The sequence below is a fragment of the Dipodascopsis tothii genome (genome assembly GCF_038497935.1).
Source record: "Dipodascopsis tothii strain CBS 759.85 unplaced genomic scaffold V1510scaffold_24, whole genome shotgun sequence".
NCBI classification, from domain to species: Eukaryota; Fungi; Ascomycota; class Lipomycetes; order Lipomycetales; family Lipomycetaceae; genus Neoaidaea; species Neoaidaea tothii.
The window spans coordinates 233499-248264 of NW_027118008.1; the positions used below are offsets into that span (position 1 = coordinate 233499).

General features: G+C 43.3%; 6 protein-coding genes across 6 annotated transcripts; 2 read left to right on the forward strand and 4 right to left on the reverse strand.

The window, feature by feature from the left end:
* Nucleotides 1–12: 12 nt before the first annotated feature.
* Nucleotides 13–4879, reverse strand: V1510DRAFT_367910 (kinase-like domain-containing protein; the record flags this gene model as incomplete). The annotated part of the gene is made up of 6 exons (XM_066931328.1): nt 13–1187; nt 1225–1397; nt 1435–1898; nt 1935–2029; nt 2074–4738; nt 4775–4879. 6 exons carry the CDS (start codon nt 4877–4879, stop codon nt 13–15), a joined length of 4677 nt encoding a protein of 1558 aa, XP_066787876.1.
* Nucleotides 4880–5505: 626 nt separating this feature from the next.
* V1510DRAFT_420182 (uncharacterized protein) lies at nt 5506–7101 on the forward strand. Its single transcript, XM_066934418.1, has one exon. It carries the CDS (start codon nt 5917–5919, stop codon nt 6961–6963), a length of 1047 nt encoding a protein of 348 aa, XP_066787877.1. The 5' UTR covers nt 5506–5916; the 3' UTR covers nt 6964–7101.
* A 47-nt stretch (nt 7102–7148) lies between these two features.
* On the forward strand, nt 7149–8268 carry V1510DRAFT_420186 (ubiquitin-conjugating enzyme/RWD-like protein). The gene is made up of 7 exons (XM_066934419.1): nt 7149–7221; nt 7309–7423; nt 7471–7637; nt 7674–7691; nt 7743–7822; nt 7861–7928; nt 7984–8268. The coding sequence occupies exons 1-7, from the start codon at nt 7219–7221 to the stop codon at nt 8094–8096; spliced, it is 564 nt and encodes a 187-aa protein (XP_066787878.1). The 5' UTR covers nt 7149–7218; the 3' UTR covers nt 8097–8268.
* Nucleotides 8256–9523, reverse strand: V1510DRAFT_367770 (ketol-acid reductoisomerase; the record flags this gene model as incomplete). Its single annotated transcript, XM_066931319.1, has 3 exons — nt 8256–9178; nt 9213–9293; nt 9334–9523. 3 exons carry the CDS (start codon nt 9521–9523, stop codon nt 8256–8258), a joined length of 1194 nt encoding a protein of 397 aa, XP_066787879.1.
* Nucleotides 9524–9594: 71 nt separating this feature from the next.
* On the reverse strand, nt 9595–10860 carry V1510DRAFT_420187 (NUDIX hydrolase domain-like protein). Its single transcript, XM_066934420.1, has 8 exons — nt 10740–10860; nt 10681–10707; nt 10607–10643; nt 10506–10562; nt 10371–10453; nt 10193–10328; nt 10042–10155; nt 9595–10006 (listed from the first exon to the last, which is right to left on the reverse strand). The coding sequence occupies exons 1-8, from the start codon at nt 10779–10781 to the stop codon at nt 9888–9890; spliced, it is 615 nt and encodes a 204-aa protein (XP_066787880.1). The 5' UTR covers nt 10782–10860; the 3' UTR covers nt 9595–9887.
* A 26-nt stretch (nt 10861–10886) lies between these two features.
* Nucleotides 10887–12119, reverse strand: V1510DRAFT_420191 (uncharacterized protein). Its single transcript, XM_066934421.1, has 4 exons — nt 11578–12119; nt 11189–11542; nt 11108–11142; nt 10887–11071 (listed from the first exon to the last, which is right to left on the reverse strand). The coding sequence occupies exons 1-4, from the start codon at nt 11684–11686 to the stop codon at nt 10961–10963; spliced, it is 609 nt and encodes a 202-aa protein (XP_066787881.1). The 5' UTR covers nt 11687–12119; the 3' UTR covers nt 10887–10960.
* Between the last annotated feature and the right edge of the window lie 2647 nt (nt 12120–14766).

Below are 14766 nucleotides of genomic sequence, written 5' to 3' on the forward strand. Positions count from 1 at the left end.
AGTGAGTGTCGGCTATTTCTGGAGATCGCATATGACAACTTTGTCTGTGCGGAAAGAATAGACTATGACCCATTTTGTATTTTTTTCGAGCTCTGCACGTAGTGCGTCAATGAGTCGTCCAAATAATGGTCTTTGAAGCGCAGGAGCCAGACTAAGGCCTTTTCGAAGCCCCTCTCGCGTGAAAGTCAGTGCTGGTAGTAAGGATAAGATGTCGTTAGAGAGGTCAACGGCCAGAACAGGAGCATTGCTTAACGATTTAATAGCAGCTGATATATTTTCTTGCCACTTCATATCGACAGGTCTTTTGTTGACTTTGCGGCCGCCCCCCTTGTTCTGCTTTGCACCTTTCTCGCCCTTTTCAGGATCATTTGTTATTGTTATGAAAACCTGACTTTGACTAGTCTTCGCAGAGGTAGACTGGGCCATTCTTGTACTATTGTAGATATTCTTATCCCGCTCACCTATTTCCTGATAAAAGTAAGAGACAAGCTCAGATCTGTCCATGTCTATGTCATCTTTTCGAAGAAGATTCTTGACCTTGAGAGGTTTGAAGCTACTGGAACCATGTCCTCCTTGTGGCTTTATTGATACCATCCAATTGATTCCAGATTGCTTTGCGTATGCAAGCAATGCCTCCCTGTTGTCTCCAACTGACGCCAGCTCGCTATTGAAGCCATTCGCCCAAAGCTCTTGTATAATATCTAGAGCTACATCTTGCATGTTCGCATCATCCGGAACACTTACTAATATGTCGCAAGTAGCGGGCAAAAGCGGACGCCGTTGTCTTCCCTCGTCATTGCGTTGTACCTTTCCTCCTGACCTCTGATCTTTGGCCATTGAAGCCATTAGATATTCCCATGAAAAATTGAAGCCCACGGCACTAGCAGGCTTGTCGCCTGCAAACTGGGGATGATGATAAGACTTGATCAAACTATCGTATCTTCCACCGCCAGCTATCACGCTTGGCCGTTTACCTTCTCTTATCATCTGAAACATAACTCCACGATGGTAATATCGCTCATTGTAATTACTCAGCGGTGCCAGGTATATCTCGTTTGCAATTCCCAATCTCTTTGCACACTTTTCGACAAGCTCCAAATGCTTCTTTACTGAAAAGAGACGATCAGTTTGATACTGAGCAGCCTCGAACAATCGCTGGAGACGACTGGAAGCAGCGAGGAGATCATCTGTTTGATTAAATTTTGTCATAATAAAGATGCGTACCTCTGAAATTAAACTTCTCGAGATCGTCAATTGCAGTCGATGAAATTGTGGATCTTGATCGTAGTTCGTTTCTCACATCTTTCATAGACATTGAAATATTCAATTTGCTCAAAACGAGCAGCGCAAAAGGCCTTTGTGCCTTACTTATACGACATAAATCCATAATCATATCGCTAAGCTGTCAGTATCATAAATAACAGTGGAGCTTACAGTAAATCAGAATGATTGAGGTAGAAGCAAACCGGCGTCTTTTCATTGTTGAAAAATTCGTCTGTGACATCCGATAAAACTTTCATAACTTCTGCCTCAGCCAGCGCGAAGTCAGATGGATCATTGGATAGGACGTCGAAATCGACTTCACCAAATCCTCTTGGTTCCCCCGTGCCGGATGGGTCCTCTGACCTGTACACGGTGCCGAAACAGAAGCTGCGTCTATACGGCGGTTTGACGCGAGCCAACACCCTCGCATTTGGGAGAGTCAAATCATAAGGAAGTTGAAGGACTGTTCCTGACACATCTAAGAGTTGTACTCTGTTTGCGGTGTTGTAGACTGGAGACTTTGGGAACACGACTGAATGACTAGGAATCTCTACTGCACCGTGTCGTCTAAAAATGGAGGTTAATTTCTCTTTTATCTGGAAACGTAGCACCAAATCTTTTGTACACGTCTCGACCTTATAAGTTAGTGAGGCACAGCTAAGTTACGTTACCGGAATTTTGTCATATAGTAAATCTTTGACGAGATCGTATGGTTGCGCGAAGAGAGCCTCGCGCACTTGTTTCAGCCATGGTGACGACGGATCAGCTACTAAATTAGTGATGATACTATCGACGAGCATGGCAACTTACTCAAACTTCTGAGCGTCTGTTGTATTGTTTCATCCTCTATTCTGACCGGGAGAAGATCCGATCTCAAAAGTTCCGCAGCCGATGGCCGATTATCGGCATTGTGGTCAAGTAACGATTTTATAAGTTTAGTTTGAAGCTCATTTTTCTCAGATAGAAATTCAGAAGGAAATTTAATAGTTGGTAAACGTAAATTTTTGAGAACGTGCACTCTCTCCATTCCTGTGCTGAATGGATAGCACATCTCAAAAAAAATGATCCCCAGAGAGTACATGTCCACCTTCTCATTGTAATTTCCATCCATCCCACCCAGTGCTTCCACCGCCACATAAAAGGTCGTCCCTATATCGGTCGTAAGGTTTTCATCTCCCACCGTTCCACTAGCCACGACATTTTCACTGTGGACATTCTTTGCTAAGCCAAAATCTCCAAGCTTACAGTTCTGTTCCTGATCAATAAAAATATTCGTCGGCTTCAAATCTCGGTGAATAATTCCTTGACTATGGATGTGACTCAATGCTTCCAGAATTTGGCGAAGTAGGCGCCAGTACTCGTCAGGATCTTCGTACAAGCCATGTTTAATAAGATCGTGAAGAGTGCGGTTTTCACAGTATTCCATTTGGATAAACAAAGTGCTCCGTACCAGTTTACTGGTATTTGCGCGGCGTATAGAAAATGACGAGCGTAGTGCACCATATCCAGCTGGTTGGTCATCTGCTTCTTCATCCGTACTATAAGCGAAGTCAACGTTAAGGTCCTGCATTGAGCTCGAGATGAAGTCTAGGCCACTCAAAGCTGAAAACTCCTGAGAGGCCACCAACTGATCATCCGTTTCACTCTCCTCATCTGAAGACATGATGGCGTTCTCGCTAAGAGCTTCCCCCTTAAACAGAAAGTCCTCCTCTAGCCATGCTGTGAAGTATCGAACAACGTACTGATGAGACAATCTCGACAATAGCATTACTTCGCTAAGAATACTAGAGAGCTTGTTTTGCGTATGATGTATTTTTTTGATGGCATAAAACCGCCCATCCAAGCGATTCCTGGCACGAACGACTTCACCAAAAGCTCCGTGACCAAGTAATTGACCTTCTTCAAAATCCTGTAAGTACCGTGACCTATGCATGGACATCGAGCCTTCACGAACCCTAAAGCTCCTACCGTCTATGGAGGAGCTCGCTCGTCTGCTCAGTGATGCTGGATATGCGGGTGGACTAGTAGACAGAATATTCGTAGTGACTTCTGCGTTTTCCCGCAAGAAATGCGTGGGTAGCAAGTCAAAAGCAGAAACGCGCTTTTTGTGGTTCATTCGAAAAATCATCAGCAAAAAATCTCGCAAAGACTCTGATAGTTCTGATACTTCGATAGCTTCGTGGGGACTATCATAGTCTCGAATTGCTGATTTTCCTAGTATCAACTGCAAAAATACCACTCCGAAATCCCAGATGTCCGATTTTCGGCCAGGTCGATAGTGATCAGAAGTTGAAAATTCCGGCGGAGGCCATTTGCGCGGAACCAACATGCGAGACGACGTAGCAGTAAAAGAGTGGCTACTGTTCATCTCTTCTAATCGAGCGAAGTAGCTGACATTGGCAATTTTTGGCACTGTGATACCCGAATCCTCTTTAAACAGAAATATTGAACGAAGGTCTATACGTTTATGGTACAGTCCTCTTTTGTGAATGCTCTCAAGTCCTTCCAGAAGCTGAATGGTCCACTCGCGTGCAACATTGTGTGCTACTGTACCAACCGTCTGTAGTAGATCGTCTAAGACGCCGATTGTCGGATATTCAGTGAGAATATCTATAATCCATGAGCCAGACGATTTCCTTGAGATATTGAATCCATACAGCTGAACTATATGGTCGTCACGAAAGTCTCTTAAAATGTTTAGTTGATCTTCCAGTGACTCCACCGCCAACTTTCCCTCGACACTGTCCCAGAACGGCTCTGAGAGCTCAATTTCATGCAGTAACAAGGAAAAATCGCATGCATCATCTTCCTCTAGCCCAAAATATGGCTTTACTATGTAAAGTTTGCCTAGAGAGGTAGAAAATGGAGCAGGAACTTTACCATCAAATCTCTGAAAGCATCCCGTTGAACCGTCATTAAGTCGTATATTTACGATCCTGTCAAAAACGACAGAGTTTGTGCTATCAGGAGCTGCATCATCGTTCAAAAATCTGCTAGCCTTTGCTATTTTGGCTTCTCGAGATTCTTCTCTCTTCTTTAATTCCTTTTTAATAAGTAGACCGAGAACTCGCTCCTCTTCTTCTTTCGCTTGTTCTTCTGTCTTTCTCTTTGCCTCCTCTTCTCTATTTGCGCGACTCTTCTCTTCCATTATTCGCATGGTGCGCTCTCCTTCCAAAGTAGTAACCTTTCTGTTTTCGCTATATGTCTCCAGCATATCTTGTATAGCAGATGCTATCTCAAATATCATCTCAGAGTCAATTAGCTCTTGTGTGCGCTTCTTAATGAAGGCGTTAATCTCCCGCATATGACTTTGCGGTAAATTCTTCGGGTTTGTTAACGTGATAGTCGGCACAGAGCGAGGATAGGTAGCCGTCATTTGTACTCTCAAGGTGATTGAAACTCCGATGTCGTTCACATCCTCACCGGTGTCACCTTGTGACTTAAGGCGAATATTGAAAGATGGGCTTGCCGTTTTCTTGGCTGTCAGCCTGCGCTAGAATAAATAACTTACGTTCCAGGCACTGGTCGAAGCATTTTCAGAGAAATCATCCATGTAAATAGCTCTTAGAGCTTCTACTTCATTCAATTGTGTTTCAATGTAATGATCTTTCGCCATACTTGAAGTCTCGGTGATATGAAGATTTCTTTCTATGCCGATATCAGGTGAGGCCTGGTTAGTGAAGTCGGGCCTGAACAGACGATGTACGTAGGAAGATAGCGGTGACGGAGCTGATCGTGGCTTTATACGGTCAGTATCGCTCTTGATCTAGTCCCGCCCGTGCTCCGACTTCATTCGCCGATTTCATTATTCTCACCTCTATCACTGCCATGCATTTCAAGCGTCCATGGCATGCATCTCAATAAATTCTTGCGTAGATGGCTGTGTTTATATGATAGACTTGATACGGCCGTGAATGCTGCCTAAGTTTTCAACAGCCTCGGGTGCTTTAATGAAAGAAAGCAGATATGTAATATGACACTTATTTCTGTGTCTGTGGGTGGTCGGTCAACTTTGGCGCACTGAAATCCCGAGAGGCACTGAGAGAAAGTCGACAATCAAATTACTTGACTCCTGTGAAATAGTGGTGAAAGCCAGTATCATTTACCCTACAATTAGGTGGCGGCGCATTGGGCATGCGTTTGGATGTTTTTTTGTCCCAACTGAACCGTGAGAAATTGGGGCATATGTGACAACATGTTTATATAAATATATCCAACGCGTTGCTGCGACAACTAGGTGCAATCGCGTCAATTTGTTTGTTTACTGTTCGTCGAAACTCCATTCACTGTTTACACCAAGTTACATGACCACAGCGCTTCTTCGACCCAAGTATTGATAGCACCAGTACTTTGACACATTATGCTGAAGTGGGTGTTCGAGCCCTCCGATGAAAATAATCTGCAGTCGGAGGGAAACGTCGCACAACGTGGTAAGCAGCTTTAAATTGGCTCGATCAAGGAGTAACATCAGATTCTGTACCTCCCACACCCGCACCTTCGAGCTGGGCATTAGGAGCACTTCCAAGGGTTTTTCTAGGTACTCCAGCGCCGTTAGAAAAGAATGTACTACATATTCAGAGCAATGACGATGCTGAAGAGCCCACAGATGGGGAGTTCAATCTGGATGACCTCCACGTCAGCAAAGAGACTCGCATGCATGATCATCAGGTTCACACTGATAATCAAGAAACAACAAACCAAAGAACAGAGAGCCAGAGCCAAGCCACTAACAAGGAGAATTCACATCCAAAGACCAGTGATCGAAGAGACCAAAAGCAAGACCTGAGGCGAGCTCTGTTTACAAATATCCTATCAAACTCACAGTCAACGAACTCTTCGACGCAGCAAGGCTTTTCCACTCCACTCAAAGCTCAAAATACATTCTCACCCGCTGGTATTATGCGGACACCAGGCACCATAGGAGCCAAGAAAGCGGTCAAGTTTGCGGCTAGCGTTGCACCAGAAAACGAGACCGCTGTACCACGAATAAAATCCGGCCTACCGAAAAACTTTCCGGGGAAATTCCCCAGTCCGTTCACACCTCGTTCCTCCTTTACAGACGTCTACGGTGATGACAATCTCGAAGACACTCCCACTTTATCTCATACGCGTCGCCAAAAGTACAAGCCTTCACGTAACCTATTCAGTGCTGGAGAGAGAATTGAAACTGAAGGGAAACGGCATACGCCTTTAGCAATCCCTAATCCAGAGATCGGCCAAAGCGTACTTGAACAGCCCAACTCTGATAAAAGTTGTACTGGAAGCACGGAGGCTTTCAAAGTTACATTCTTAGGCTTGAACGAGCGCCTTCCAACTATATACAGCACTATTCTAGACAACAACGCCTGTCTACGGCAATTGGTGAACAACACAGAATCCAAGGAAGCCGTATGTGCTGAAGAGACCGACTTGGAAAACAATAGTCCCGATTTCTGGAAGCTACAATACGAGAAAATGAAACAGGAGAGAATACAACTGGAGCTAAGTCTAGAGGAGATTCAAAATCATGCTGAAGAGATGGCTAGCTACGCTGAGATGCAGGGTCAGCAAATCATACAACTCAAAGACCAATTGGCAATTGAGTCAAAGTACAACAAGGAAAATGAACACCTTATAAAGCAGCTATCGCGAGATATGCAGTTGTTGAAAATCAAATCTTCGAAGTCCCACGTCCGAAAAGAGAGTGCCGTAAAAAATTAATAGAGGGCAAATCATAACGTTATTGGAATGTCTTAAAGCTGGCAATGAAGGAGTTTGTTTTACGGTATTGCAAAGTGTATTATATAAAATGAATATTGTATGAATACAAATTAATCGTTATTGAAGATTACTCGCGTAGCAGGTGATTATGACCCTAACCCATATGACTTTTGGTAACATCTCCCAGTAATCTTCTCACTGTCATTGATTTTTTATATCTCTGCCTGTTTTTTAGTCTGCTGTGCGTCCGTAAATATGGTAAGAGCTACTTTGAGCAAATGATCTGTTCACTTGGCGATAAAATATCGATCAAAGCGGTTTTTCGAGGAGCGCTGACATCAGTAGTTGAAAATATGGAGTATGAAACAGCAGCAGCAGCAGCAGCAACAGGAGGCTGCTGCAAGCGGTGACAAAGGATTGAAGAAGAAGGTGACAGCAGCACAAATACGAGCTCAAAAAGGTACGGCTTAGTGAGGTGTTTGGAAATACAAGCGTTAACGTACACAGACCTAACGGAGCTTTCACTTCCGTCGACGATGCAAACACATTTCCCGAATCCCGATGACCTCTTGAATTTCATGCTCACTATCGAGCCGGATGAGGGAATGTACAACGGCGGTAGCTTCAGATTTTCATTCGCGATAAATGACAATTTTCCGCACGAACCACCAAAAGTATGTACACACAGTAGCACTAAGCTGACCAGATAGGTGAAATGCACCCAGAAAGTAAGTTATTCTTTGGATATGCTCTATCGCCATAGACTGACCCTCTTTAAGATCTATCACCCAAACATCGACTTGGAGGGAAACGTCTGCCTCAATATTTTAAGAGAGGACTGGAAGCCCGTGCTAAATTTGTGAGTTGAAAATGGTCTACAAATCTCATGCATTATAGGAACGCTGTCATAGTTGGCCTTCAGTTCCTTTTCCTAGAGCCAAATGCAGGCGATCCCCTCAACAAAGGTATGTTCATTTATTACATCGAGCACGAACACGGATTTGGGCTAAATATTTTTAGATGCAGCTGCCGATCTTCAAAAAAATCGTACGCAATTTAAACGAAATGTTCGCGCCGCCATGGCGGGTGGCTTCGTGCAAAGCGAGAAATTTGATGAGGTGATGAAAATGTGACACTAGGTCTGGCGAAGCATTTTCCACAATTTCAGCAACTCGTGAACATGGAAACAATTTACTTTTCAGTAGTCATGATTGACCTAGAATTTTATGATCAACAAAAACTTTGATGTCACGAACAAGTAATCATACAAAATATTTTATGAACGAGACAGATTACTGGTTCTCAGGTCTCAGCTTACGGACCTCCTTGCCCGCACGCCAAATCTCGAGACCACGGATCTCCTGAAGCTCCTCCTCGAACTTCGCGCGGTAGTCCTCCTGGGAGTTAAAAGTGAGGGATCTTTGGGTCTCTGAACCATCCCGGACTCTGTCGTAAAGCTCGTTGAAGACGGGCTTCAGGGCATCCTTGAACTTCGGGGACCAGTCGAGAGCGCCACGTCTAGCGGTAGTAGAGCAGGCATCATACATGTAGTCCATGCCAAAGTTGCCAATAAGCGGATAGAGAGACTGAGTAGCTTCCTCGACAGTCTCGTTGAAAGCCTCCGAAGGGGAGTGACCGCGCTCACGCAGAACCTCGTACTGAGCAAGGAACATACCGTGAATGCCACCCATGAGACAGCCACGCTCACCGTAGAGGTCAGAGTAAACCTCCTTCTCGAAAGTGGTCTTGTAAAGGTAACCAGATCCAATGGCGACTCCAAGTGCAACAGCCTTCTCCTCAGCCTTGCCGGTAACATCCTGCCATACGGCAAAAGAAGAGTTAATACCACGGCCCTCCTTGAAGAGAGAACGCACAGTACGGCCAGACCCCTTCGGAGCACACAGAATCACATCAATGTCAGAAGGGACCTCAACCTTGGTCAGGTCCTTAAAGACAGGTGAGAAACCATGCGAGAAGTACAGAGTCTTTCCCTTCGTCAGCTGCGGCTTGATGTGAGGCCAGGTCTCGGACTGAGCGGCATCAGACAGAAGGTTCATGACGATCGTTCCCTTGCTGATAGCCTCGTCGACGTCAAAAAGGTTCTCGCCCGGAATCCAGCCATCCTCCTGAGCAGCTTTCCACGAGGCACCGTTCTTACGAACGCCCACAATCACGTTCAGGCCGTTGTCGCGCAGGTTCAAGCCCTGTCCGTGTCCTTTTGTAAGCACTTCTACAGGACTTAAACATACCCTGGGATCCGTAACCAATGAGCGCGAGAGTGTCATTCTTGAAATAATCCAAGAGCTTCTCAATGGGCCAGTCGGAACGCTCTAAACTGTTAATTCCATTTGAAGAAGTCAAACAGCATACCATGAACCTCCTCGACCGTACCGGCAAAATCGATCGATTTGATGCCTCTGGTCTGAGTCGAAGCCATAGGACCGGCACGGACGACCGGGCGCATAGTACGCGAAGCGATCATCGAGATCGAACGCTTCTGCGTAGCAGATGCGAGTCTGGTAATAGATCTCATGGATCTGCTGATATTTCTAGAAGCCATGTTATAACAAATTAGATTTGTATGGAAGCTGTATGAAGGCGACAAATGAATTTGAATTGAAAGGAAGAGAAGAAAAAAAAAAAAAGAGGATGTATAAATTTTTTATAATGGCAGTGAGAATTTTTTACAGTTTCTCCCGCAGCGAATTTCCCCATAACCTCGAAACTGACTCTTAAAATTTTAACCGATATCGGCGCTTAGACAGGGTAATACGACGCCGGTCGGCCCCGACATATCAAATGGCTTGTATTAATACATACGCCATCAACACTGTACTATTGCCCCTCACCGAACTAACTAACACACATGCGATGTTTGATCTTATAGCCCGATAGCATCAAATACAGCCATTTGCCACTAATTCTTAGAGTTGGAACTTTTTCGCGACTTCTATGCCAGCAGCAATATTATGAACACGAGCGTCCATTATGTAGCCCTCACTGGCGAACTTTTTCAGAGTGTCAGGAAACTCTCTCAAGGGAACTACGTAGTCAGAATAGTAAATTGGGCATACTCGCCAGTAAAGTTTTCAATGAATTCCTCTTCTTCGAGGTGTTGTTCTGGCTTTGCATTTCGCGGATCAGTCATATCGATCGTAACCTGAACAAGCTTCATGTTTGTGTTGCAAAATCCTGCATGTCAATATAACGCAAATGTTTGCAAGCCTACCAGGATCACAAAACATGACTGGGCCAGTCGTGTACGCCTTGCCATAGTAGCCTGTCTCCTCTAAAAGTTCGCGCTCCGCGCACTCCTCAGGTGTCTCATTAGGGTCAATCAAACCTGCAGGCAGTTCAATAACAACCTAGGAGATACTTAGCAACGACAAAAGCGACCACGGCCTTACCCCATTAACAGGTGCGCGAAATTGCTTCTGTAGCAAAATTTCAGGACCGCTTTCTCTCTCTATGATTGCAATGACGGCAACACCTAAGCCCTGTCAGTTCCGAGCGGCTTCGAGGAAATTCATGTATATACCCACCATCAATTTCACACCCTTCTGGGCGGGTTCTTCTGGCTGCAAATTCCCAATCTCGCTCTCAAAGGTCAGTAGGTACCCAAACCGCAGTCCGTTGAGCCTACCTTTTCCCGTCGGATCATAATAGTAGGCTTTTTGGACCTGCGATGTTATGACAGGGCTCACTGACGCCCTTTACCTTGACCCAGCGAGCTTCTGACGAGGTCTTGAATTAGCATTGCAACATTGCAAACTTACCAGATCACCGAACTTGTAAACCTTTGCTGCGGATACGGACATTGGAGAGACTTTAGAGAGCAAATTGAGCCAACAATCACTTTCTATAACAAAGATTACTTCTGTTTGTAAAATCTAAACTCAGAATCTACGATCCTGTACCGCCACTTTCGTATTTAATAATATATTATATAATACAATCTGCGCTATACAGGCCATCAGCACGCTATCGTGATTACATGTCAAAGCCCCCTGTATACCGCAATTTTCCTCTTAATTGTTGTTCTGCAAACCGGACATCCATACTGTTTCGTGAACAGATATCTGCTTGGAGCCAGGGATTCCGCACACCACTGTATCCGTTAATTTGAAATCATTGCCGAACATACCTCACAGGACATTAAATGATTGCAGGGAGAAAAGACTAATGAAGTTAGCCACATTCAATATCCATCTTCCTGATATCCCACCTATAGAAGCCACTTGGGAGAAACAGATCTTGCAATCTATGTTGACCAACTCTTCCTCCGGCATTTCTGGTGGTCTCGGTGAAATGGTGGGCTGTGTGTTTCTGGTTCGTGTGGTCCGACGATGAGCTGTAACGTTCGTTTCCTGTGAAGCGCCGGTTTCAGAGAGTTCCATTTCCAGTGCTTCCGTAGACAGAGGTGACGCCTGCGTGGTAGTGATACTTCGAGAAGCATTCTGCCATTGAGGGCCCACCGAGGGCTCTATTGTCAGCCCATCTTGTTCATCTGTTTCTCGTGCACCACTATCCTCTTCTGAACCAGCGGTTATTTCGTCTTGATCCTGCCGCTCCCAGAAATCTCCTGTTAGTTCGTGGAAATATTGTCGAAGTTACCTTTACAACCATGACAATAATACTGCCATCTTGTGCCCTCCATAACATCGCCTCGCCCGTCTATATAGATCATGTAGCGATCTGACTCTCCCACTGGTCTTTCGTCCATACACCAGCAGCAATTTATTGTCGATTGAAGGCTACAATGATCTTTATGGGGACAGCGAAGAATTTCGACCTCTTCATTATCGGACTCTTCACTACTTTCAAAAGAATCTTGATCTAATTGTCGAGTTCTCGAAGACGTATACTCATCGACATGACCTCCCCAATGCTCTGCCAATGAATCAGCATTCTTATCCAGTTACGTACCTTTACAGTTCTCGCAGTAATCAGACCAGCGAAATCCTTCCATGACAACACCTCTCCCAGACATAAAAATAGGGTAGAGTCCATCTTCGCTGATTGATCGGTTATCAGAGCAGGCACAACAACTGTCTGCGTAGCGCCCAAGGCATCCTATTTCTTGATGCTGACATACTGCGCGTAGTCGATCAGTCCAGAATACTTCAAAGTCAACGGCATGCTAATGGTATACTTACGTGCGCACTGGATACAGAACAGTTCCCAGATCGGGGCCTGCGAAATGATTACAACTCCGCTGGGACCCGAATTAAATTCCGGTCTGCCTTGGCGACAATAGCAACACCCTTCGGCTGCTAAATGACATTCTACCTCCGTATGGTCGCATTCGAGAGCGTAGTTCACTCTTCGTCTCATGATCGGTATCTAATCGTCCTGGTCAGATTAATTACTAGCTAACTAAGTTCCCGGCGATAAGTCTCGAATTTAGCTTTGATGATAACCGCGTGTGGGTGAATGGATCCTCTGTGGCCGGGTAAGCCAACGATGAGTGAATATCCTGGACTTAAACAACAGCATCTTGCTTCTATGGACAAGACACCCGTTCTGTTTTATCAAGTGTACGATGATACTTTTATTTGCAATTCTCATAATTGTTGCATTCTCCATCCATGAGTTATAATTAGTCTTCAAATACTTAGATATCCAAAGAGCCATCACTATTAAAGCATATATATGCTACTGGTTGCAGATTGTTTGCATCATCAATTTATTGATCGTTAAAATATTTAATTCGTAAATATAGTATTAAGCATATTTAATTAGATAAATAGCTACACAGTTTGTTCCACTTGCAATACCATGATATTAAATACCGTGTCGTCTATATCAATATCATATACGGCAGATCGAATATTACTGATGAATGTAACTAACGATGATCTCCTTCAAAAAAATATAATTACGTGAATCGACCAAAAATGTATTTTTTTTAGACGGCGAAAAATTTCAAAAAAACTTATTGTAATATTTATTGTAAATGGCTGAATTAATGGTAGGCTTTGAGAATGGATAGCTCCATTCAAGTCTAAAAACAGAGCTTAAAAATCAATGGCCTACGATTTGTAAATTCAGCTCTCAAGCCAGTACGACAGTCAAAAAATTACAAATTGTAGACCTTACACGACCTTTTGGTTAGCAGTAAGTGCTGAAATTGGGAGCCATCGCTCGATTTCAAATAAATGTAATATTACGACCTGCAGTAACGTGCAAAAGTCAGTATTGAGCGTTACAATAAATATTAATTTGATCACGTAGTGATTTGCAGCGAGCTTTACAATTGAATCAGAATAAGCTAAATCAATCTGATTATCGTTGCAACAGACAGTTATAGCTACAACCCAATATGCAACAGTCAAGAGCACTAAAATTGGAAGCTCTTGTCGAGAGGTCAAGACAGTATATTTTGATCGGTCCGAACAAAAAGAGGTACGCTGAGTGTAAGTCTGGGCAAGTAGCCCTTAAATCATATTATTATATTCAAACAAATTAATTTTTAAATAATACAATGCGCAATATGAAATACTATAATAACCGACGTTGTAAAAATACTATTTATCGAGAGCAAGATCGTGAGCTTGATAGATCAATTTATTTGATCACCGCCTGAGCTTGTTCCGTACCCTAGATCAGGCTCGATGTCTAATTACAGCATATTTCATGGATAGTACTGCCTTCACTTTGTAGGGCATCAACAATTATTGACGCATATCCATCATTTATTAGGCCAAATAAAATCCCAATATCGGCTTATTTTCTCGTGACATCCTTGCTACAATATCCACTGCAACACTGTTATATTTCGGTTGAACAAAAACAAAGTGATAAGTTGTCTGTAAGCGCTTAATACACTGTGTATAACTGCAATGTTTATGAGATGTTTCGATGTAGCATCCCAAAATCATTAGCAGTACATATTTGCTAAATACATCAATATGATTATTATCAACAGTAAGTTAAATAAACTGCCATACTAAAATGGCCACACATGTACTGAGATTAGATGGATTTGTAGATTAGCATAAACGGTGCCTATAGCATCGAATTTATTGCCTGCATGTTTGCCGTCGGAATTTGCTCAGTCTGCACCTGCATCTCAACCATGAGCATAAATTTATGAACGCAGTCCACAGAACAAATTTGCGTATGCTTGGTTTAGCAGATCACTTGGTGGGTAGTTAAAAATAAATTACTATTTGTGGCTCTTGTTTTGCATCGTAGGAGCTGCTGACATGCCTAGCATTCATGATTTTGACAACAGAGCAGATAAAGGTGCTCGAAGGGATTGTGCCTACATTTCGCATCAGTAAATATTAGCTAGGACAGTTGCTAGAGACCGTCTGTTCATAAGTTTCCAGTGATATTTTTTGATCTGGCATGGCAATACAATTTGGAGGCATGGTTTTAATCTTTGTCATTAATTCGCGTCAGATGCAAGTTCGCGAGCGTAAGGCATACGGTCGCAAAAAAATTACCATGTATTGTAAGCAAGTGGAGTCAGGCGCACTTCATTATTTAGTTTAGAAAAGCAGTGGTAAAGCTAAGATTTTCATCCTATCCTACAGCATTTGTATACAGTATAGAGTCGAATGAAGGAACAGGGCATGGTACTTGCAAGGCGAAGTACTCTCTTATTATTGATCAGAGGTCTATGATACAGCGGTCTCTATTCAGTTTCTTGAGTTCTGAGAGTAAGTTAACGCAGAATATCATGAGTTCGACTGCGTTCTATATATTATTATTATTATTATTATTATTATTATTATTATTATTATTATTATTATTATTATTATTATTATTATTATTATTATTATTATTATTATTATT